Source organism: Cnephaeus nilssonii (genome assembly GCF_951640355.1).
Source record: "Cnephaeus nilssonii genome assembly, chromosome: 10".
In the NCBI taxonomy this organism is placed as follows: Eukaryota; Metazoa; Chordata; class Mammalia; order Chiroptera; family Vespertilionidae; genus Cnephaeus; species Cnephaeus nilssonii.
In genome coordinates this window covers 2,512,734-2,534,670 of record NC_137081.1, presented here as the reverse complement: position 1 = coordinate 2,534,670, position 21,937 = coordinate 2,512,734, and the positions used below count along the sequence as shown (strand labels likewise).

At 52.2% G+C, this 21,937-nt stretch overlaps 1 protein-coding gene across 1 annotated transcript; it reads left to right on the top strand.

The window, feature by feature from the left end:
- Positions 1 to 209: 209 nt before the first annotated feature.
- On the top strand, positions 210 to 21,716 carry SLC40A1 (solute carrier family 40 member 1). The gene is made up of 8 exons (XM_079781728.1): positions 210 to 605; positions 1,060 to 1,127; positions 5,575 to 5,734; positions 8,223 to 8,338; positions 9,325 to 9,451; positions 15,931 to 16,176; positions 17,091 to 17,750; positions 20,137 to 21,716. Exons 1-8 carry the CDS (start codon positions 563 to 565, stop codon positions 20,448 to 20,450), a joined length of 1,734 nt encoding a protein of 577 aa, XP_079637854.1. The 5' UTR covers positions 210 to 562; the 3' UTR covers positions 20,451 to 21,716.
- The last annotated feature ends 221 nt before the right edge of the window (positions 21,717 to 21,937 follow it).

Genomic DNA, 21,937 nt, shown 5'->3' with positions numbered 1-21,937 from the left:
CGCCCTGGAGTCCCCGCGGCCGCCAGCTGTTTGCAGCCGGAGGGGGAGGCGGGGACGCGGCGGCGGCCGCCCAGGAGGGGGGCGTGGAGGCGGCACCGCGGGGTCCGGGCGGCCGGCGCCGGGGCGGGGAGGGCGGGCGGGCGGGGCGGGGGCACGGAGCTCCGCCCCGGGGCTATAAGGCCGGGCCGGCCGGGCAGGCGGCGGCGGCGGCGCGCGGGGCAGCGATCGGCTGGCGCGGTCGGGCGGCGGCTCGTGCGCGTCCATAAGGCCTTGCCTTTCCGACTTCAGCTACAGTGCTAGCTAAGTTAGGAAGGGGACCCGCACCCGCTTCAGCTACAGTGCTAGCTAAGTTAGGAAGGGGACCCGCACCCGCTTCAGCTACAGTGCTAGCTAAGTTAGGAAGGGGACCCGCACCCGCCGCGCTCTGCCGCCGCAGCTGTCGTCGCTCCGGGCGCCGGGCTGTGCGTTCCCACAGGCGCTCCAGCCGGCTCCTCGCACTCCCGTCCCCAAGCACCTGCGCAGGGCGGTGGCCGCGGCCGCACCACGAGTGGGGGCACCAGCCATGACCGGGGCGCGCGAGCAGGACCGCCGGGGAGGATGCTGCGGTGAGTGGCCGGGCAGGTGCGGGGCGCGCGGGCTGGGCGCGGGGGCGCGGGCTCCGGGATGTGGCTGACCTGCTAGCGGAGCGCTGGGTGCCCCTTTGGATCCTGTTTTGGTGGGGGTGGAGGGAGACCTGGGTTCCCCGGTGTGGGAGGAGCGGCCTGCAGGCCGGCAGGGGCGAGTGGCCTGGGCAGGGGGATCCCTTGGTGAAGACCTGGCGCCCAGGAATGTTGGCACGCGCTCCCCGCTGCAGGCGAAGGCGTGCAGGCAGCTCTGGCCCAGGTCCTGCTACATTGAAGGGGGGTTGGCCTGACAACATGTAGTGGCTTACCCGCCCCCCCCCCCCAAACCGTTCTCCATAGTCGTGTTCCACAGTCATTTAAAGTGGACACACATTCCAGCCCCGTCCTGCTCCAGGGAGGGAGCATGCTTTTGATCTCCCGCCCCGGGTCTTTGCAGGGTCCGTAGCCAACTACCTGAGCTCGGCGAAGTTCCTCCTCTACGTGGGCCATTTTTTATCCACTTGGGTAAGTGGCCTGGGCCGTCCTTCTTACCACACACTTGCACAATTTCTGGTTTCCTCTGGGGCCAGCTGTTTGAAGCCATCCTCCAGTGTGTCCTGCAGTGAAAGACATACATGATCCAAACACATGCTTTTATGGAAAAGTGTTCCCCCCCCCCCCCAGGGTATTTCCCCGTGGGGTTAGTAAATACTATTTAATTTTCAGGTTATTACACTTCATGTAGCGAAGGACAGCATTAACTGGAACAGTAATATTTGCATGGTTTGTAAATGTTTTTTTTTTTTCTTCTTCTTCATTATTAGGCTTAGTAAGTGGTAGTATCTGCTGCTAAGAATGCATGGATGCCTCAGATACCTTCTTTTCTTTCATGGTCTATTTTTTAATTTTCTTTTGTTAAATTTTTGTTTAAATTTTTGTTTACTGCACTGTGAAACTCCAGGAGGATAGCTGAGTGACTGACTTAGGCTAAAAATGGCACCCTAAGGTTAATGTAAATGAAATGGACCCCCCACTCAAATACCTGCGTGATGGACATCCTGGTCTTTAAAGATGTTACCTGTGGGCAGGTGTGGGTGGGGCGCCGCAGCCTGCCTGGAAGCCATCAGGCCCTGAAAATCGTCACCTGACTCATGGTTTTTCCTCTGACTTCCTCTGTGGTCTCGGAAGGGTCCCTGTGTTTCTGTGGGCCTGGGTTCTGCCGTCAAACCCCCCCCCTCCCCCCGCCCAAGAAAGACTGATCCCAAAAGGGTGTTGGATGTGTATTTAACTCATGATGACGAGACTCTTTAAAATGAAACAGTTGTTCTTCTCGTTTAGAAGCAACGAGTCTGAGTATATTCTATTCACACCTCCCATATGTTTGATTAAGAAGAACCGTAGTCAGGAGAGAGAATTCTCAGAGTCCATTTGGTGACGGTTGCTTTCCTTTTACACTGGAAACTTCTAATAAATAATCATCCTGAAGACATGCGAGCGCACTATCGTAGGAGGAAATCTGTGCCCCGGGCCCTCGGGGAATTCTTAGCCGGTTATCAGCTCCTGAAGAAACAGCCCTCGGCGGTGGCCTTTGCGGGAGGCAGACTCCTGTCTTCCCGAGGCCTGGACAGGGGCCCTGCAGGTCCCTGTGAGCTCAGGAATCCGCGGGAGGGTTCCTTCCCAGCAGTGACGGTTCTAGGTGGAAGGCTAGTGAAAGTACTCTCCCTTAGTCTAACTCAGTGGTTTGGTTTTCCGGTTTAACTCAGCAAGTATCAAGTATTGAAACAAAACAGAACAAAACAATACCCAGGGATGGAGGGAGGACCTGAAACTCTTACCTTGTGGTCTGGGCTGTGCATCAGGGCAGCGACGTGCCTCACCCCCGAACACGACACGTTCAGGGTTTATGGGACCCTCTGTTCACAGGTGGGGAGGTCAGATTTGCCAAGAGTAGGACTGTGGCTCCAGGAAGGCTGCTGGGTCCAATGTAAATGCCACAGCAAAGTGACAAGCTTAGAGCAATTTTACAAGTACGTTGAGCAAAGGGAGTTCTGTGGGAAAGTTGTATTTAAAGCAACCCCCCCTGCACCCCCCAAAAAAAACCCCAGCAACTACAATCATCAGGGTCAGAGGATTTTCACTGCTTTTCAGTGCAAAGGAAGCGTGTTTCTCTGAATGAGTCTACCTTTTGAGTTTTGTGTCCTCCTTGACATTCCGCCTGATTTTATTACAACAGAGTGTGTGTGCCGATGCACCTACATCTAGCTGTTTCCCTGCCAACTCTGCCAAACCATGGCTCCCTGTACACGGAATACAGAGGTGGTACCGTAGACGGTTATACGAGCTCAGATGTGTGCGGGGTTGAAGGCTTTTATTCCTGACTTCATTTCTATCTGCCAGCGGATCCATCCGTGTTCCTCTAGGCACTGTATCAAATACAAAGTAGCGTAAGAAGTGGGTTCCATCAGGGAGCTTCTCATATAGGTTAGTGTGGGCTTTAACAACGGTATCTAATCACAGAAAGATGACCCATCGTGGAAGGGGTGCCATGTCACCGTCCTAGGACCTGTCTCCCTTTATTCCCCAGATCTCTGCAGGGCCCAGCACTCCCTTCCTTCCGGTCCCTGCTCGTAGAGGTCTCTGTCGCTGCCTCATGCAGAATGCCACCTTCCAACCCCATCCTACTTCTATTTTCTGTCACACAGTTACACTGCTTGACCTATCCCAGATGTGTTTTTGGTGTTTGTTCTCTGGGATGCAAGCTGCATGAAACCATGGACCTTGATTTTTGTGCGCTTGAATCTCTGGTGCCTCCGTAGCCCCCTCAACAAGAGAGGAACTTACTGAGGAAGGACTGTGATTGTTCACGCCCTGATATTCAGTGGGTCTTCAGCTCTTAGTCCACTGGGTGTAGATGGACATGTAAAGCAAATCATCCAAGTATGGCCAGCGCTTATGGGAAGACAGGGAGTGGACGTAAGGAAGGAATGGGTGGGCTTGCAGTTGTACTTGGTCAACATTTACTTAAGAGTTTACCCGATTTGGGGGCTTTGTGAGCATAGAAGCTGTTGCTTCTTTTTTGTTTGTTTGTTTAAATATATTTTATTGATTTTTTACAGAGAGGAAGAGAGAGGGATAGAGAGTTAGAAACATCGATGAGAGAGAAACATCGATCAGCTGCCTCTTGCACACCCCCTACTGGGGATGTGCCCGCAACCAAGGTACATGCCCTTGACCGGAATCAAACCTGGGACCCTTGAGTCCGCAGGCCGATGCTCTATCCACAGAGCTAAACCGGTTTCGGCAGCTGTTGCTTCTTAAAACGAAAAGGCTTTGGAAATTGGAGTAACTAGAGGAATTTTATTCCCCTCTATCAAGGAAGGGCCATGCCATGCAGGGATAAGCAAGAGAGAAAATTGCCTCTTAATAGCACTTGTTTTGATACTCTGGAGGAATCTAAAACAAATTCCGTTGGAAAAAAAGATAGGAATAGAAAAACGATAGCAAAAAAAAAAAAAAAAAAAAAAAAGAAGAAGCAATAGTAGTAGAATAATATTTCTTACTCTTTAGGTTAAAAAAGAAGAAATTCACTTGTGAAGGCAACTTATCATTTGGTGCATTTATGTGTTTTAGCCTTTTCCTTGGGAGCTATTCAGAGGAATGGAAGTCAGAATCAAGTACCTCCTCTCTCCAATCCCATAAGAATTTAGGCTGGAAATGTTGTTTCCTGTAGTGATTTCTAGGGATAGGTTATGATAGAACAGTGTTGTCCTGTTTTATGTTAACCTGTTAGGAATGGAGCCTAAAATATAACAAGGTCCGTTATAGATTTCTTATACATTAATTTAACTGATTCATTGAAAAGTTTGTCATGCCACATTTTGCAGTGGTGAATCCCCAAATTCCTGTATACTCTGGAATCCTATATAATAAAAGGCTAATATGCAAATCGACTGAACAGCGGAACAGCCGGTTGCTATGACGCACACTGACCACCAGGGGGCAGACGCTCAATGCAGAGCTGCCCCCTGGTGGTCAGTGCGCTCCCACAGGGGGAACGCTGCTCAGCCAGAAGCCGGGCTCACGGCTGGCGAGCACAGCAGCGATGATGGAGCCTCTCCTGCCTCTGCAGCAGCGCTAAGGATGTCTGACTGACGGGGAGCGGGCCTAAGCCATCAGTCGGACATCCCCCACCCAAGGGCTCCCAGACTGTGAGAGGGCACAGGCTGGGCTGAGGGATCCCCCCCTCCCCCGAGTGTACAAATTTCATGTACTGGGCCTCTAATGAAGAAATAAGTAGTTTCTTTCCCCTTTCAAAACCCATCTTTGTTAAAATGTAAAAATGGCTGCTTGCTATGCATTTATTTCTGATGTCTTCTTTCATGCGGTGCCAGAATTGGCCATACTAATTTCATCTTTCAGATTGCCATGCTGTTTTGTGACTTTGAAATTTACTTGTGAAATGGAGCATAGATTTTAGAACATTAGAGGTACAGAAGGCTTTAGAGATAGATCATTCTTATCATTTTACAAATTAGGAACCTGGTGGGGTTTTTTTTGGCATCCAAGGCATGCTGCTGCCCATGAGCTCTGCTAGAGGTCCATTCTGATTCAGAGGTAAACTACCTCGGGACAGGCCCACTCCAGGCTCAGAACCTGACACACTAGGAATCAGCTTTTGTCTCAAAACACCTTCTTAGGTCTGGAAACTTCTTTTTCTAGAATGAAAGGGATTGTGTGTATTTCATTAATAGCATGTTCTTTCCGGTTCACGTAGCCCTTGAGCAAGAGCAGCTGCCACTGTGCCAGGATGGACAGTCTTGACACGTGGCCAGTATTCCATCCCCAGAGGAGCTGACCTTGAAAACGTCGTGAGGTCGCCAGAAAGTGCTCTCAGAGAAGGAAGCAACTTCCTGAGAATGAGTGACCCAAAGCTGAAACCACTCGGCCACACGTTGTCGCCCCTCTGTTCCAGGGGGACCGGATGTGGCACTTCGCGGTGTCCGTGTTCCTGGTGGAGCTCTACGGGAACAGCCTGCTCCTGACGGCCGTCTACGGGCTGGTGGTCGCAGGGTCCGTGCTGGTCCTCGGCGCCATCATCGGCGACTGGGTGGATAAGAACGCCAGGCTTAAAGGTGAGTGTGCCCGGCCGGCGTGGCTCCGTGGCTGAGCGTGGACCCATGAACCAGGAGGTCACGGTTCGATTTCCCGTCAGGGCACAGGCCTGGGTTGCGGGCTCAGTCTTCAGTAGGGGGCGTGCAGGAGGCAGCCGATCAGTGATTCTCTCTCATCACTGGTGTTTCTCTCTCTCTCTCTCCTCCCTCACCCTCTCCCTTCCTCTCTGAAATCAATAAAAACACATTAAAAAAAATAATAAAGGTGAGTGTTGTTACAGCCATGCCTTTGTATTCATGGACCAGCACCTGAGCTGCAGGGAAACCCCTGTGGCGGCCCACTGTGCGCCCGCTGAGTGCTGGGGGGCTGGGCAGCACCGCCCCATGGAGGCTCTGGGCCCCTGCGCAAGGCTAGGGCGACAGGATACTGAGCCCATAGGCTGGGGGAGTATCCCTGGCTGTTCAGACATCCCACAGGTCAATGATTAACCCGCAGGCCTTTCTGAGAACCGTGTTAAACATTGAAAGTTTGCTAGACGCTGGGTTCTTTCCCACCGGGACTCACACCGGAGTCTCTTCGGTGAGGGTTCCTGGGGCAGCGCCCGCTGCTGCCCCCCGGGCGGCTGCAGTTCACGCAGAGGTGCGTGCAGGGGGTTGAAAACTACAGATCCAAGAGAGAATGCCGGGGTCTGGATCGCGGAGAGCCGAGTCACACATGTGTCAGGGGAAGGAAGAAAGAAATACATGAACGCTCACTCCAGGGCAGTCACACTGAAACCCCCAGGTTCCCATAGGAAAGGGAGAGCGTGAGGGAGCGCTCCAGCTGTTGAGAGGATCCAGCTGTCGAGAGGAATCGCCCCCGCCTGGCCGTGCTTGTCCTTGACGCTGGGAAGGGCCGGGCGACCATTTGTTCCCGTCGGGGTAAGGAGGGCCCTGATGCTCACATCCTGGGACCTTTTAGGAAAACGGCCAAGATGCACATTTCCCTGTTGTGAGGACCAATAGACCCAAACGCAGGTAGAAACGTGTTTTCTATCCTAGAAAACCCTCCTGGCTCTTTACATCATTGTTCACGGGACAGAGAAATGGTACCCCTGGGGGTGCTGACCTGATTGTGGAGCCACTGGCGCTGTAGGGCAGAGGGGCGAGTGGAGGAAAGGTGGGCTAGCTGGCTCCCTCCCGGACCCGGGAACCGGCTCACTGGCACCCCCCTGAGATCTCCGCTCTCCAGGCTGAGCTACCCTTCTCCCATCAGCCTCAGCTCACGCCTCTGCTGTTCCCCGTGCCCCTGGTGGTTACCTGGTCACCTGCCCATCCTCCCTGTAGCCGGTGGGGTCCCGAGAGCTGAGGACCTCGTCCAGTTGCTCTTCGATCCTTTCCAATACGTGACTGCATCCGCGGATGAGTTACACGTGGGCTTTTACTTCAAGCTGATTCACACGACGGTCTGTTGTTTCTCGAGGCTGTGACGTGGCCTCCCAAGCCAGCCTGAGCGTGGCTGTCCTGGCCGACGGCGCTGTAATGACCCGGCAGCGGCCTGGTGCCGAGGGCTCACCGCGGTGAGCGTTTTATTGGAGCATCGGCCTCTGCAGGAGGGAGACTCGACGTCCCGCCCTGGTCCTCTGCCCTGGCGGGTGGGGGAGGAGGCGCCAGGGTGCCCTCCCCGGGTGTCACCTGTCCTACGCCAGTGCTTCACCTATAGCAGTGGTCGGCAAACTGCGGCTCGCGAGCCACATGCGGCTCTTTGGCCCCTTGAGTTTTTAGCAAAGGCCAGCTTAGGAGGACTCTAATTAAGTTAATAACAATGTACCTACCTATATAGTTTAAGTTTAAAAAATTTGGCTATCAAAAGAAATTTAAGTCGTCCTGTTGATATTTGGCTCTGCTGACTAATGAGTTTGCCGACCACTGGCCTACAGGATGGCAGCCTCCGCTCCGAGAAAGCCGGCGTTTCTGGGGGGGGTTGGGGGGGGGAGGTGTAGCGTAGACATCACAGCACTGACGGACAGGCCTCGATGCCAAAGGAGGCGCCTGCCTCCCCCATACACTCTTGCACGTCTCTCCTGTGTGGCCGCCCTCCGAACCTGACCGGATTGGCCTGCGTGGGGGAGGCTGTGGATCCGGGACCTCCTCCGCCTCCTCTCGCTCCCCCCCCCCCCCCGCCCCGTCCCCGCTGAGCAGCCAGAGCAGAGGAGCTGGCCCGTCCTCCATTCCGCCCATGACAGTGCGCTTCCCTGACGACCCGTGGCGTGGCCGTGTGGGCAGGGGAAGGGCTCCCGCTAAGGAAACGGCTGCACCACCTCCTGTCCGCGGGCTCCCGGCCCGTGTGACCCGTGTGACCGCGGGCTGCGGAGCGGGTGAGGCGGACCTGCCTCAGTCCCGCTGGGCTCAGCCCTGCGGCCGTCGGCATGGCCATTGGCGTGGCGCTGGGGGTGGCCAGGGATGGGCGGGTAGAAGCAGCCGCCGAGGCGTCGGGGTGGCGTGCGCTGAGCGCTGTCCCTCCCTGCAGTGGCCCAGACGTCGCTGGTGGTCCAGAACGTGTCGGTCATCCTGTGCGGCATTATCCTGATGATGGTCTTCCTGCACAAGGACGAGCTCCTGACCATGTACCACGGCTGGGTCCTCGTAAGTCCTCCTCGCCGTCTGCGCGGCGGGCCGAGCGTCGGGAGCGGGGACAGAAAGCTAGGGGGCCAGGGCGTGTCTGCTTTTCACACGGGACCTTTTAATACCGATCTCCGTGTCTACATTAATAGCCCCCCGATTTTTGTTTTATTCAGTTGTTAGTTGTTTTTTGTGTGTGTGTGTGTGTGTGTGTGTGCGTGTGTGTGTGTGTGTGTGTGTGTGTGCTTTGCCCATAACAGCTACTCATTAAGAGTTGTTTGAATTTAAATTTTGTCCTATGGGTTTTTTTCCTATTTGTTTTCATTAGCATTTCTAAGAGTTCATAATATAATTCAGTTGTTAGTTTTCAGCCCATTAGAATTAACTTGTAATTTGTTCATACTACATAAGAAATATTACCTATATATATGTTAATCAGTCATGATTGTGTTCTTCCAATGAAATTGGTATTTTTGGGGGGCGGGGCATGGGCTAGATAGCTTCTCACACTGTGATTTTATGAGCGCCCAGGGAAAGAGAGACATAGATGGGTGTGGTGGGAAGGGGTGGATTCGATGTCACCATTGAGTCCTCTCATGTGTATTCGGGCCGATGTGGTGGAGTGCCCAAGCCAGGTGTGAAGCAGAAATCTTCAAGTCCATCCCCTTTTGGTTGATGAAAAACCTAAGACAACACTTTCCCCCTCACACTTTCTCCAAAGGAGACATCTGTGGGGGAAACAGTAAAACGACCCCCATGTTAACACTTTACGGTAACCGTCACATGAATATTCATGTGACTAGCATGATTTTTATATGTGCTACGGAGGGTACGGAATAGGGAGATACTGGCCCTGGGGATCTGTGGTTTCATATGTATAAGATGAGATGACTGGTTAGAATGAAACTCAAATCACAGTTTGATTGTTATGCCACCAAAGACCATGTTAAAGGACAGTGCACATGGGGGTGCAGGACCCTGACACTCAGCCCTTCCCTGTGACTCCGTAGACTTCCTGCTACATCCTGATCATCACCATCGCCAACATCGCCAACCTGGCCAGCACGGCCACCGCCATCACCATCCAGCGGGACTGGATCGTCGTGGTCGCAGGAGAAGACAGGAGCAGGCTAGCAGGTGCTTCGGTTTTCTCTTTTCCACGATGGGTCATAGTGGGTCACTTTTAATCAGTGATAAACAGGACTGTGAGCCTTTGTTTCTGGGTATTTCTTTTTTTTAAAAAAATATATTTCCTTTATTGATTTCAGAGAGGAAGGGAGAGGGAGAGAGAGAGAAACATCAATGATGAGAGAGAATCATTGATTGGCTGCCTCCAGCACGTCCCCCACTGGGGATTGAGCCCGCAACCCAGGCACGTGCCCTTGGCTGGAATCGAACCCGGGACCCTTCAGTCCGCAGGCCAACGCTCTATCCACTGAGCCAAACCAGCCAGGGCCGTTTCTGGGTATTTCTTAAGGACAAATTGAAAGGATCGTCTTTTTCTTACCACATTATCAGTCTCAGTGCAAAGATTTATCTCCATGCTACGAAGTTAATTTATAGGATAACGAAGAAGTTTTTTTATTCTATGTAGACCTGACAAAAGGAAGAACATTGCTCTTGAGCGGTTACTTTTTTTAAAGTTCTGTTAATGGTTCCTAAATGTTCATTTAATACTTAGAACACTGGAAATGTCACATGGGTTTTATTGGCTGTACTATGGATATGATCGCCAGTACCTCCCAGTCATACTGTGGATATTATTTTTCTCCAAACCAAATAGGAACAACTTAATTCTAGGAGAGATTCTATACGTTAGTTCCTTCTCCTTTAAAGTTATAACCTCTAAATTCTATGACATTATATCTGATGGGATATCATTGCTGTTACAAATACTAAGGAAATAGAGGAGAGAATACAGTTTTTAGGAAGCTTATAGTCTTAGTCCTTCATTAGAAAACATACACAAAAGGCCAAAGGAAGACTGAAGAATGCTTGCAAAGCTTCCTATCCCGTTCGTCAGGATTCCCGGGGCTCAGCATACCCTACCTCACTCAACACCCCACCTGCCCCTCACTCAGCACAGGGACACGGCCTGGTTGCTGATGGCACAGGTGGAGGAGGGAGGCCACACCTGTCTGCTGATCAGATCAGCTGAATCAACACTGAGATCATGCGAAGCACAAGCATGTTGCCCAACCGTCCTGGCAGACGGGAAAGGCGTTCCTCACGCCTCCACTAGCTTTTCTAGGGCACAGAAGGCAAGATGAGCGCTGAGGTTCGCAAACAACGTTGACTGGACCATGCGGGTTTTTTTTTTTTAAAAAAAAAAAGATAGAAAGGAGGGGGTGAGAGAAGGAACAAGGCCCGTGGACGGGCTAGAAGGGAAGAATTGCTGGAATCATCCTTCGGGTGGCAGGGCGATGCTTAGGCGGGACGGTGCTCACAGATGCAGGGAGCCAGGCGAGTCGGCTGCAGGAAGTGCTCCCTGGAGCTGAAGGCCATTCTCGTCGATTTTCCTTCCGGTGGCCATTGACCGAGAGGAAGTAATCGCATATCTCTTTCTGTCATACTGAGCTGTAAGATAAGTCTTCTTTAACATGCGAGTTTAGGTATGTAAGACATGTCCATGTTTTCAAAGTCAGAGGGCATAAAAGGATATATTTTGAAAATAATATATCTGATGGGATATATATTTGGGGGAGGGGGATTGGTTTTTAAATGATTTTCTTTCCCTTATCTGAATTTCTTAACTCATTTTGACTGGGTGAAGTCCGAATAATCTGTAAAAAAAAAAAAAAAAAAAAAGTATTGCGTACAAAGTTACTCAGAATCTTTAATTTTTTTTTCTAGATATATAAACAAAACAAAGAAAAGAAAAGAAATAATACATAACTTTGTGGGATCTTTTTGACTGGGCCGTGATGAAGAATAACAGGAAATCCAGGACTGGCTGTTTCTCAGCTAGCTTTCTTTTATTTATTTATTTATTTTTTTTTAAAAAATTGAAATCAGAGAGAGGGAGAGGGAGAGGGAGAGGGAGATAGAAACACCTCCTGCACGCCCCTACCTGGGGATCAAGCCCACAACCCCGGCATGTGCCCTGACCTGGAATCCAACCGTGACCTCCTGGTTCATAGGGCGATGCTCAGCCATGGGCCACAGGGGCGGGGCTCGGCTGTCTGTCTGTATGTTCGGAATTATTGCCGAGTGCAGGAAGCCAGGCCAGCCAGGCTGTTGTCTAACCTCTGGAGTTTCTCAGGTTGAAGGAAGGAAGGAAGCTGCCCGCATTAGCTCTTGGCGAGTGGAGCTCACTCGGCCAGCAGTCCGGTTAGAGGCCCCAGTGAAGGAAAACCTTCGCCTTGTCTTTCCTCAAGGTCTCACCCAGGACTTTGTTACTGGAAACCGTGTTTCAAAACAGGGTACAAAGCCTTCCAGTCCTGAGGTCAGCAGGGGCCTAACTGTGGATTTTCGGTGCTGTTTCTGCTTTAAGGCAGCGTTAAAGGACAACAAAAAGGGGTTAAAGAGCAACAGAAAAGGCAGAATGAAGGAAAAAGAGAAGAGAGAGGAGCGGGTTCCCAGGAGCTCTGAGCTTGTGTGTCTACACAGAGTAGCCTCCTCCAGGCAGGACGCCTGCATGTGGTCCAAGCAGAGATTCAGGAGCCCAGCAGGGCAGGGCTGTGGGTGCTGTGCGGGTGTGAGCGGGTGTGAGCGGGTGGAGGGGAAGGGATGTGTGTATAAAGCGGACAGGTGAGCTGTGTGCTAACTGCTCCCATTCCCTTTTCCCATTGTTTCTTTTTTTTAATTGCTCACTGCATTAAAATGTCCCCCCCATCTTCCCCCCTCTATCAGCCCCCCCCCCCCCGCCCCCCAGGCCTTCACCGCACCATTGTCTGTGTCCGTGGCTGTGCCTGTGTGCACACGGGCTTCGGTTCATCTTTTCCGGCCCCCCACCCCTCCCCTCTGAGGCCGGTCAGTCTTGATTTCAGAGGATTTTAAAGCTGGGAGTTGACACTGTGGGTGAAGACGGGGGAGCATGTCTGTGGAGGGCTGAACATTTTAGACTCTCGGGGGCATCAGGCTGAAGCAGAGCTGCTACCACCCCGCTTAGGCGCTGCAGAAAAGGCGCTGTTTTTCACATCAGTGCTGTCCACTAATCTGCTCACTGACTTGTCCAGGCGCGTGAGTCAGGGTTGTATTGACACCTCCCCTTGTGCCCCTCAAACCCCTTAAAACGCACGTCCTTCTCAGCAGACGTTGTGCCCCATCTGTTGCTTACCCTCCTTTCCTCGTCCCTCTGTGAACCTGTCTTTATTAATAGCTCCGGGGTTTTCCTCGCCCACCACCCTAAAGAAACATCTGCTGGCTAGCTTGGTCGAGTATGGCAGATAGACTTCCTGTTTGAACTCTGTTGACGAAAAATTGATTTCGTGTTTGATGTGTACAAACCCGCCGCTGCTATTTGCTCAGCAAATCCGCCGTTTTAAATGATTAGTCTCTGAGGTGTCATACGCCCTGCACGACAGCCAGGGGCTGTTTAATGTCATGTTCTGTGTCACAGCTGCTGAAAACAGTCAAATGGGTTTTGAATGAGCACACACTTGTCTGTTTGCATAGAATTTGTAAAGAGGACATGTTTGCACACTGGGGGGACCGATTCTTCTCGAGCCTGGGGCCAGTGAAACGATTAGGTCTTTAAAAAAGCTGTTATCGAACTCATTCTGCTTCAGAAAAACAAAAGCTCCTGACACTAGGTTACACCCGGGCGTCACTAGGTTCCTAACAGAATGTGCGAGAGGGGCAGGCGGGGGCACAGGAAGTTTCCTGCTACCTGAGCATGGAGATGTGAGAGAGCAACAGGCTCTGGTCACCAGCTTGTCCTGGGGCCTCCAGACCCCAGGGCTCCTCTTCATGGGAGCTTAGGTTCAAACGGCTGAGTGACTCGGATGAATGCTGCGCTTCCGTCCGCGCAGGAGCTGGACCTGTGCTCGTGGGGGCACACAGGGTCGTGGTTGAGATCAGAGACCTGCCTGTGCCTCGGGGGAAAGGTGACGTGTCAAAGTTCTCCTGTTATCACAGCGGCGCCCCACACTCCGGGGCCTAATGGGAGGTAATTTAGGAGCAGGAAGAGCAGGGGAAGGAGCGAAGGCGATGTCGTTACTGCACTGTTGGTCACGCCTGGCTTTCCCCACAGGCTGATAGGCCGGCCTCATTAACTTCCCTCCGGGAGATAGAGAAGGAGACCGTCGGTCATTGGCTTGACTTCTCTCCTTCGCTCCTCTCGTCCTCCCCTCTGACTCAGCCGCACATTCCCATGGTCACGGCCTCGGCCTTGCCACCAGCACTAACGCCTCCCTCCCGTAACCTCGGCCGTAGGCACCCACATCTTGAACGGCCACCTCCTCTTTTTCCAGCTCACTCCTCCGGGACCCCAGCCCCGGCAATCCTCCCGCCTGGTCGTTACCTACCAGTCATTAATTCCACTCCCGTTCCCCGTGTCTGACCCCTCTCGTCTCCCCTGCTTAACCAGCTTAAATGCCAGGGTCACATGGCCATCGCTCACCTGGCCTCTCCCCTCTGTCACTGTCCTTTTGTCAGACCCGGGGGAAGTCCACCTCTCACAGCAGAACATGGAGAAACGCACCCAACCTCGCTCACTGTTCTTAAAATTCATGGCCATCGGGTGCAAGTTGGCCCTTTCACACCATTTTCTCTGCTCCCTGCTCCCCCCCACCCCTTCCTCAGGGGCGATTCCGTGCCGCCTCCCGTGTCCGCACACATTCAGGGGCTCCTCCCCGCCCTCGCTTTCACCCACCATCTCGCTGTGTTTTCCTGGGAAATGACAGGAGTGAGAGGAGCACGGCCATGTGCTCCCAGCAGCACGGCGCTCTTCCCACCCGGACGTGACGCCGGGCGCGCGGCCCACGCTCAGTGTGCGCTCCCGTCTGGGAACAGCCCTGCCGCCTGGGCCGTAGTGCACACGCGGCACCTTCTCGTCCACGTGCCATTCCCATCAGAGCACAGGAACAGGCTGTCATCTTCCTCCTCTTCATGCCCCTCCCTGCCTTGCCCTAGCCGGTGTGGCTCAGCGGGTAGAGTGTTGGCCCATAGACTAAAGGGTCCTGGGCTAGGTTCTGGTCAAGGGCACGTACCTCGGTTGCAGGCTCCATCCTGGCCCTGGTGGGGGCTCATGCGGGAGGCAGCCAATGGATTGTCTCTCTCACATCGATGTTTCTCTCTCTGTCTCCCCCTCCCTTCCAGTCTCTCTAAAAATCAATGGGAAAATATTCTCGGGTGAGGATGAGCAACAGCAAAACCTCCTTCCCTTCACCCACCTTCCACCCATTTCTTTGTGTGTGTTTTTCAGGGCAACTTAACACAAAGGGATGCCTGTGCTCGCCAGCTCCTTCCCTTGGTCAGGGCCTTGTTCCCTGAGGCCAGGGAGCAGCACTGACGTTGTGACCAGGCCACACCACTCACCTAATCCACACGGTGTCCCTGGGGTTGGCATCAGTCTCTAAGTCACCTTCAGCCAAGCACTTGTCCTCCCCGCTCCCCCAGAACGGCCCTTTGTGAAGTCCCCAGGACCTGCCCTGTGACCAGCCTCGAGCTTCTGCTCAGGGCGCATTTTCCTGACGTAGCAGCAGCACTTCCTGGCTGATTACTCCCCCATCTTTGAAGCATTGTTACCTCTGAGCTGCCGGGGCACCATCTCTCCTGGTCTTCCTCCTGTTCGATTAGTTCCTCCTCTTCTCCCTCACCTCCAGACAGCGGCGTGCCCGGGACTCAGTTTTCAGACCTTTACTCTTCTTTTTTTAAAATGTATTTTATTGATTTTTTTTACAGAGAGGAAGGGAGAGGGGTAGAGAGTTAGAAACATCGATGAGAGAGAAACATCCATCAGCTGCCTCCTGCACACCCCCTACTGGGGATGTGCCCACAACCAAGGTACATGCCCTTGACCGGAATCGAACCTGGGACCCTGCAGTCCTTAGGCCGACACTCTATCCACTGAGCCAAATGGTTTAGGGCCCTTTTCTCTTCTTGATCTTCACTCACTCCCTTGGCGATCTCATCTAGTCTCATGACATTTAGAACCAACCAGCTGATGGATTCCGAATCTGGTGCCTACTTCTTCTCTAGACGCACATGCATGTGCTTGACTGTCTGCCTGATGCGGCCTCCTCAATGTCAGTGTCCTATCGGAACCAAAGTCTCTAGAACCCAACGTTGCTTCTTTTGCCCCAAACGGAATTCTTCTGAAGAGGCGATTCTTCATTCTCTTTATAGTGCCGAAGGGGCCCAGCTCATCACAGGCATTTAATTAATGTTTATGGGGGGAAAAATGAATGGAGACTCACAATTGTATTCATTTTGAAAGCTGATATTAGATGATTTTCTACAGTCCCCAGGGAATCATGATTTTTGAAGAACATTTATTATGACTTGATCCAAACAACGAATACTTTTCTAAGAAAATGGTTATGGTTTGCTGAGAGAGCGCTTTTACAGATTTGCACGCTAGGGACCTGCACGTGTGGCCTCCGAATTGGTGCTGTGTTGGAGGCAGCCTCCGTGGTCGCAGACTTACCCGCGTCTTTCGCCCACCCCTGCAGATATGAATGCCACAGTCCGCAGGATCGACCAGTTAACCAACATCTTGGCGCCCATGGCCGTCGGCCAGATTATGACCTTTGGCTCCGCGGTCATCGGCTGTGGCTTCATTTCCGGATGGAACCTGGTGTCCATGTGCGTGGAGTACTTCCTGCTCTGGAAGGTTTACCAGAAGACCCCCGCGTTGGCTGTGAAAGCCACCCTCAAAGTGGAGGAGGCTGAGCTGAAACAGCTGAATTTACACAAAGGTAAAGCCAACACAGCGGTCAGCCCTTTTACTCAGGTGCCCAGGCCTTACATGGTGGGGAGACCGGACTGTTTTTAATTTACATCAGATTTTATCGCCCCGAAGGCCTGCGTGCGGCTCCCTGTGTCCCTCTGGTGGGCGAGGCACAGCCCAGGCTCTGGAGGGTGTGAGGAAGGGCTCCGGGTTGAACCTCGGGCTGGGATGGGACCCCTGGCCCTCCTCCTTCCTGTGAGCAGTAGACATCGAGGGGCAGCTACCTGAGAGGTGGCTGAGAAAGCAGAGCCCTGGAGTGGGAAGGAAGACGAGGAGAACAGGATTCCTGGGAGTTACACGCCCTTGAGGCGCTTTGTGGGAGCGTGGAGGGGAGTGAGGGCCTGAAGGCCGGTATTCCCCGAGAAGAGGAAGGGGGCTTCCGGACAATGGAGCCTGAACAGGTCCCCCCAAACCCGATGCTTCGTTCGCCCAGACAGCCCCTGTGCTTGTCTCTGATGTGGCCTCCTGAGTGTCCGTGTCCTGGCAGAACCAAAGTCTCTAGAACCAAACACGTCTTCTTTTGCCCCAAACTGAGTTCTTCCGAAGAGGCCATTCTCCATTCCCTTTATCCTGCCGAAGGCCCGGCTCAGCACAGGCGTTTAATAAACGTTTGTATCTCACGAGTTTTACTTCGGTGGGAGTCAAATTTCAAAGAGCAAGTGCGATCGAGATCAACAGCGCCTTGTTTATGCCGCGCATTTGCCACCTGGAGCTGGTTCCTGGGCCGTGATGCTCCGATGAGTAGAAGACAATGCCTGTTGTGCTGTAGTAGCCAAGGCCCCCAAGGGGGAGGGAAAGAGGAGAAGAAAAATACTGAGTGAGATAACTGCCCCCATCCCCTCCCCGTCCTCTCCCTCCATAAGTGATGTATGTTGTCCACAGAAACTGAGCCAAAACCGCTGGAGTCCACGCACCTGATGGGGGACAAAGACCTGGCGGTGCACGCGCCCGAGCCGGAGCCGGAGCCCAGCTGCGCCAGCCAGCTGGCCGAGCCCCTGCGCACGTTCCGGGACGGCTGGGTGTCCTACGCGCGGCAGCCCGTGTTCCTGGCGGGCCTGGGGCTCGCCTTCCTCTACATGACGGTGCTGGGCTTCGACTGCATCACCACGGGCTACGCCTACACGCAGGGCCTGAGCGGCTCGGTGCTCAGCCTGCTGATGGGCGCCTCGGCCGTCACCGGCATCCTGGGCACCGTGGCCTTCACCGGGCTGCGGCGCCGGTGCGGCCTGGTGCGCACCGGGCTCATCTCGGGCTGCGCGCAGCTCTCCTGCCTGGTGCTGTGCGTGGTGTCCGTGTTCATGCCGGGCAGCCCGCTGGACCTGACCGTGTCCCCCTTCCAAGACATCCGCTCCAGGTTCATCCAGGCCGAGCCCCTGCCCGCCATGCCCACGGGCGCCCCCGGCCCGCTCTTCTCCACGGCCAGGCCCGCGGCCAACGGCTCCGTGACCACCCTCGCCGCCCCCGAGGTGGAGCTGGGGCTGAGCGCCGAGTCCGTCCTCTCCGTCAGCCTGCTGTTCGCGGGCGTCATTGCTGCTAGGATCGGTGAGTCCGCCTCGGGAGGGGGGGGTGGGAGGCCAAGGGCCTGCGGCAGCCCGGCCGGCGGCTCAGGGGTTGAGCATCGCCCTGGGAACCAGGAGGTCAGGGTTCCATCCCGATCAGGGCACAGGCCCTGGCTGTAGGCAGGATCCCTAGTGGGGGGCATGCAGGAGGCAGCCGATCCATGATTCTCTCTCATCATGGATGCTTCTCTTTCTCCCTTTCCCTTCTCTGACATCACTAAAAAGATATATGAGAATAAAATAAAGTGCCTGCAATATGGGTTCAGAGAATTCACCAATATTCCCTGAGTGTTAATGTAAGCAGAATTCACTGTTCACCCTTAGGTATAGTACAGTCTTTCATGATGACATTTTTAAAAATATATATATTTTATTGATTTTTTACAGAGAGGAAGGGAGAGGGATAGAGAGTTAGAAACATCGATGAGAGAGAAACATCGATCAGCTGCCTCCTGCACACCCCCCCACTGGGAATGTGCCCGCAACCAAGGTACGTGCCCTTGACCGGAATCGAACCTGGGACCCTTCAGTCCGCAGGCCCATGCTCTATCCACTGAGCCAAACCGGTTTCGGCATGATGACATTTTTATAGTTTAAAAAAGTGTATTTGTGCTTTTATAAAACATGGTTAGCGCTTGAAATATTTTCCTAAATGGATATTTTAAGTATTGCTGCTTTAATGTTATTAATTAACTCCTAAGAAGAGATTAGCGATGCTAATTATATTGCCTTTTAGTAATTAGAGTCTTTGTGTGGCTATGACTCTCCCCACAGGGCTGTAATTTGGAGAATGTTTCTGTGGTACAAGGCAAAAAGATAAGTAGATAAGTTGGTGGGTGTTTTTGGTTTAAATTTTGAAAAAAGACATGGCAGTTAGGAAAAAAATCGTCCAAAGCTTCCTCTAGCCGATGTGTATTCTATACTCGGCCAAACAAGTGGATTTACAGCTCTGGAAGGCAACCTAGTGTACAGACTTCTTACAAAGCAAGATGTAAGTAATCATTAATAGAGGACCGATGGGTTATTCTGGAAATGAAACCGTACTTTTATCTTCTGGGACAAAGCAGTTTATTAATTTATCAGAGACATTAATATTCCAAGCGAGACAGCTTTATTGCAGGGGCTTGAGAGCCCAAGCAGTAAAGGCAGTAATGGTTTAACGTTTCCTTACACTTTAGTCATGACAACATGTAGGTCAGTTCACTTAAACCTGAGAAAACCAGCACAGTCCTGCGCTGCTCACCGAGGCGGAAACGCGCTGAGGAGCGTGTCGGGAGGCGGTGTGGTTGTGAGCACGCAGGAGCGCCTTACCCAAACCTCATGGCCCGGCCTGCCACCCACCAGGCTGCATGGCACAGCCTGTGGATCGCAGCCTGCACGCCTGCACAGCACGCTGCTGTGCCAAACACCAGAGTAAATCCACCAGAGAAAGTGACGCAACCGAGACACGGTAACTTGAGACGTGCCAGCATAACACGACACACTGTCTCACGGCAAACTTTCATTTTTTACCTTTTTTATTGATGTCAGAGAGGAAGGGGGAGAGAGAGAGAGAGAGAGAGAAACATCAGTGATGAGAGAGAATAATTGATTGGCTGCCTCCTGCCCCCTCCCTCCCCAGGAGGGAATACAACCGTGACTTCCTGGGTCATAGGTTGAGCAACACTCAAACCACTGACCCACACCGTCCGGGCAAACTTTTTTTGTTAATAAGTAGAAAGAGAACATTTTAAAATAAGGAGAAAAGGTTGGTATAGTAAATACATAAACCAATAACATAGTCCTGTATTGTCATTATCAAGTATTATTATGTACTGTGCGTAACTGAGCGTGCTATATTTTCTACATCCGTCAGTGCGGTGGGTGTGTTTACACCAGCATCATCCGAATGTGTAACACGTCTCGCTACCGTGTCACCCTGGCTGTGATGTCACCAGGCAATAGGAATTTTTCAGCTCTAGTAGAATCTTGCGGGGCCACCATTGAATGTGTGGTTTGTCATTGACCATAACATCATTGTTCGGCACATGACTGCACTTAGGGTGGAATTATGTCTGTGATTTCAGAGCTTTGCTTTCATAGCATGAATAATCACAGAGGAACAGAATTAAGAAGTTTGTAGAGGCGACTTATTTTTGTCGGGTGGCTGTAAATATCATTTCTTAGAGCCACTAGTAACCCAGTACTATTTCTTAATGGAAAATAATTCTCTAAGGCAAGGCCATGATCAATATGCATATGGTGGCTTTGAAGTAATGGGGCTAACGTCACTTTTTCACGTGTCAACAGATTTTCAACCTATAAATCTGAAATCTATGGCTATAAATTCTAGAGATTGACCGTCTCTAAAACAATATTCTTCATTGCAGGCCTTTGGTCCTTTGATTTAACTGTGACACAGTTGCTGCAAGAAAATGTCATTGAGTCAGAAAGAGGCATTATAAACGGTGTGCAGAACTCCATGAACTACCTTCTCGACCTCCTGCACTTCATCATGGTGATCCTGGCCCCCAACCCCGAGGCCTTCGGCTTGCTCGTGCTCATCTCCGTGTCCTTTGTGGCCATGGGCCACGCCATGTATTTCCGGTTCGCCCAGAAGACCCTGGGCAGCCAGCTCTTCGCCTGCGGTCCTGTTGAAAAAGAAGCTCCGAGTGAAAACCAAGCTTCTACATCGGTGGTGTGAGCCGGTCCCACCGGCTGATCCCTGTTACTAGATCACATAGAGCGCGCGCTTGTTCTGTGCTTCACAATCCCCCTACGTGGCCGGGTGTCTCTCTCTGGTTTTCCCACCACGGTGTCTTGAAGGCTAAAAGCTGTTTAGGAAACCTCCGTCATCGGAGTGAACTGGTTCGCTTCCCTTCCATTTAAGGATGGGAAAAAATAGGACAAGGAAAAAGTCTAAATATGGAGACTAAAATGGCACATACACTGATTTTCCCCTATGCCTCCCGAGTAGAGAAAATTTTCCATGAAAGAGTGGCGAGCCAGGTGAATTAAGTTAACTTTTGGCAGATATTTATTCTCTAGTAGAATTCAGATGTCAGTTCGCCCCAAGAATCACTCTTGTTCAAGTCTGGCTAATTTACTTTTCTTTGTATTTTATTCCATTATAAAAACCAATTCCCCTCCAAGCAGGAAGATGAAAGTTTCATAACCAGTGTTATCCTCATTGATCTCGTCAGTCTTGAGGGGTTTATATAAATGTGGAAAACAACATATTTCAGTAGAGTTCTCTAACAGGGTTATGGTGGAACTTGAGAGAGCACCTTGCTATTGTTATTATCAGAGAGGGCAACATAACACATTAACCTACGCAGCACTCTGTAACACGCTAACCCGCTGCAGGTAGAGCCATGCTGTGCAGTAGATGTATAACACTGAACGCATAACGACTTCAACTCCCCACCGTCTGGCCACGCACACTCGAAGCCTGAAAGTCACCCCGCAGGGCACAGATCCGGAGGTCACTCCCGCCACCCTCTGACCTCTCCCCGCCTCAGAGGGAGGCTGCGTGCTGCCCGCAGGCAGGATGGAGAAAGTAGGCCCGCACGGGAGAGGTTTTGTGTTGTTGATCACGTGACTTGGCAGCCGGCAGGGGCAGAGCATCTCCCCCTTCATTGTTTGTACCCAGGAGCTATTTTTACCCAGGCGCAGAGCAAGACGGTCCCTAAATGAATTCCTTTCACACGTCTCTGAGAAGCATGGAGGGAGGGAAAGACGTTTGTATATATTTTTAAAAACTGTTCGGCGAGTCCTTTTGCAACCTGCCAGCCCCAGCGGGCACTCTGCCTTAACGTTCATGCACTTTCGAGGGGACGGCGGTCCGTTGCTAGGAGCACTTTCCTAATCCTTGAGGTCGAGTCTCTTCTCTTTTCTATGGTATGTCATGATTTGCTACGTTGTAAAATCTTTGTAAAATATTTCTATATAAAACTATTTTTAAAATCTTGATGGCTTTGGCCTCCATTGTGTTCTTTAACTTTTAAAAACCACTTATTTTGTCTCGGGTCCTCTGTGTTGGTCCTGTGTTTCGTTCTCTGAGAAGGGCCACAGCCTCATAGTCCCTCCTCACGGCAGCGTCGCTCTCGCTGAGGGCGGCTCGGGTAGAACGAGCGAGCGTGAGGCCCGGCCCTCTTGCTTGGACCTGGAGGAGCCACGTGAAGCTGTCCC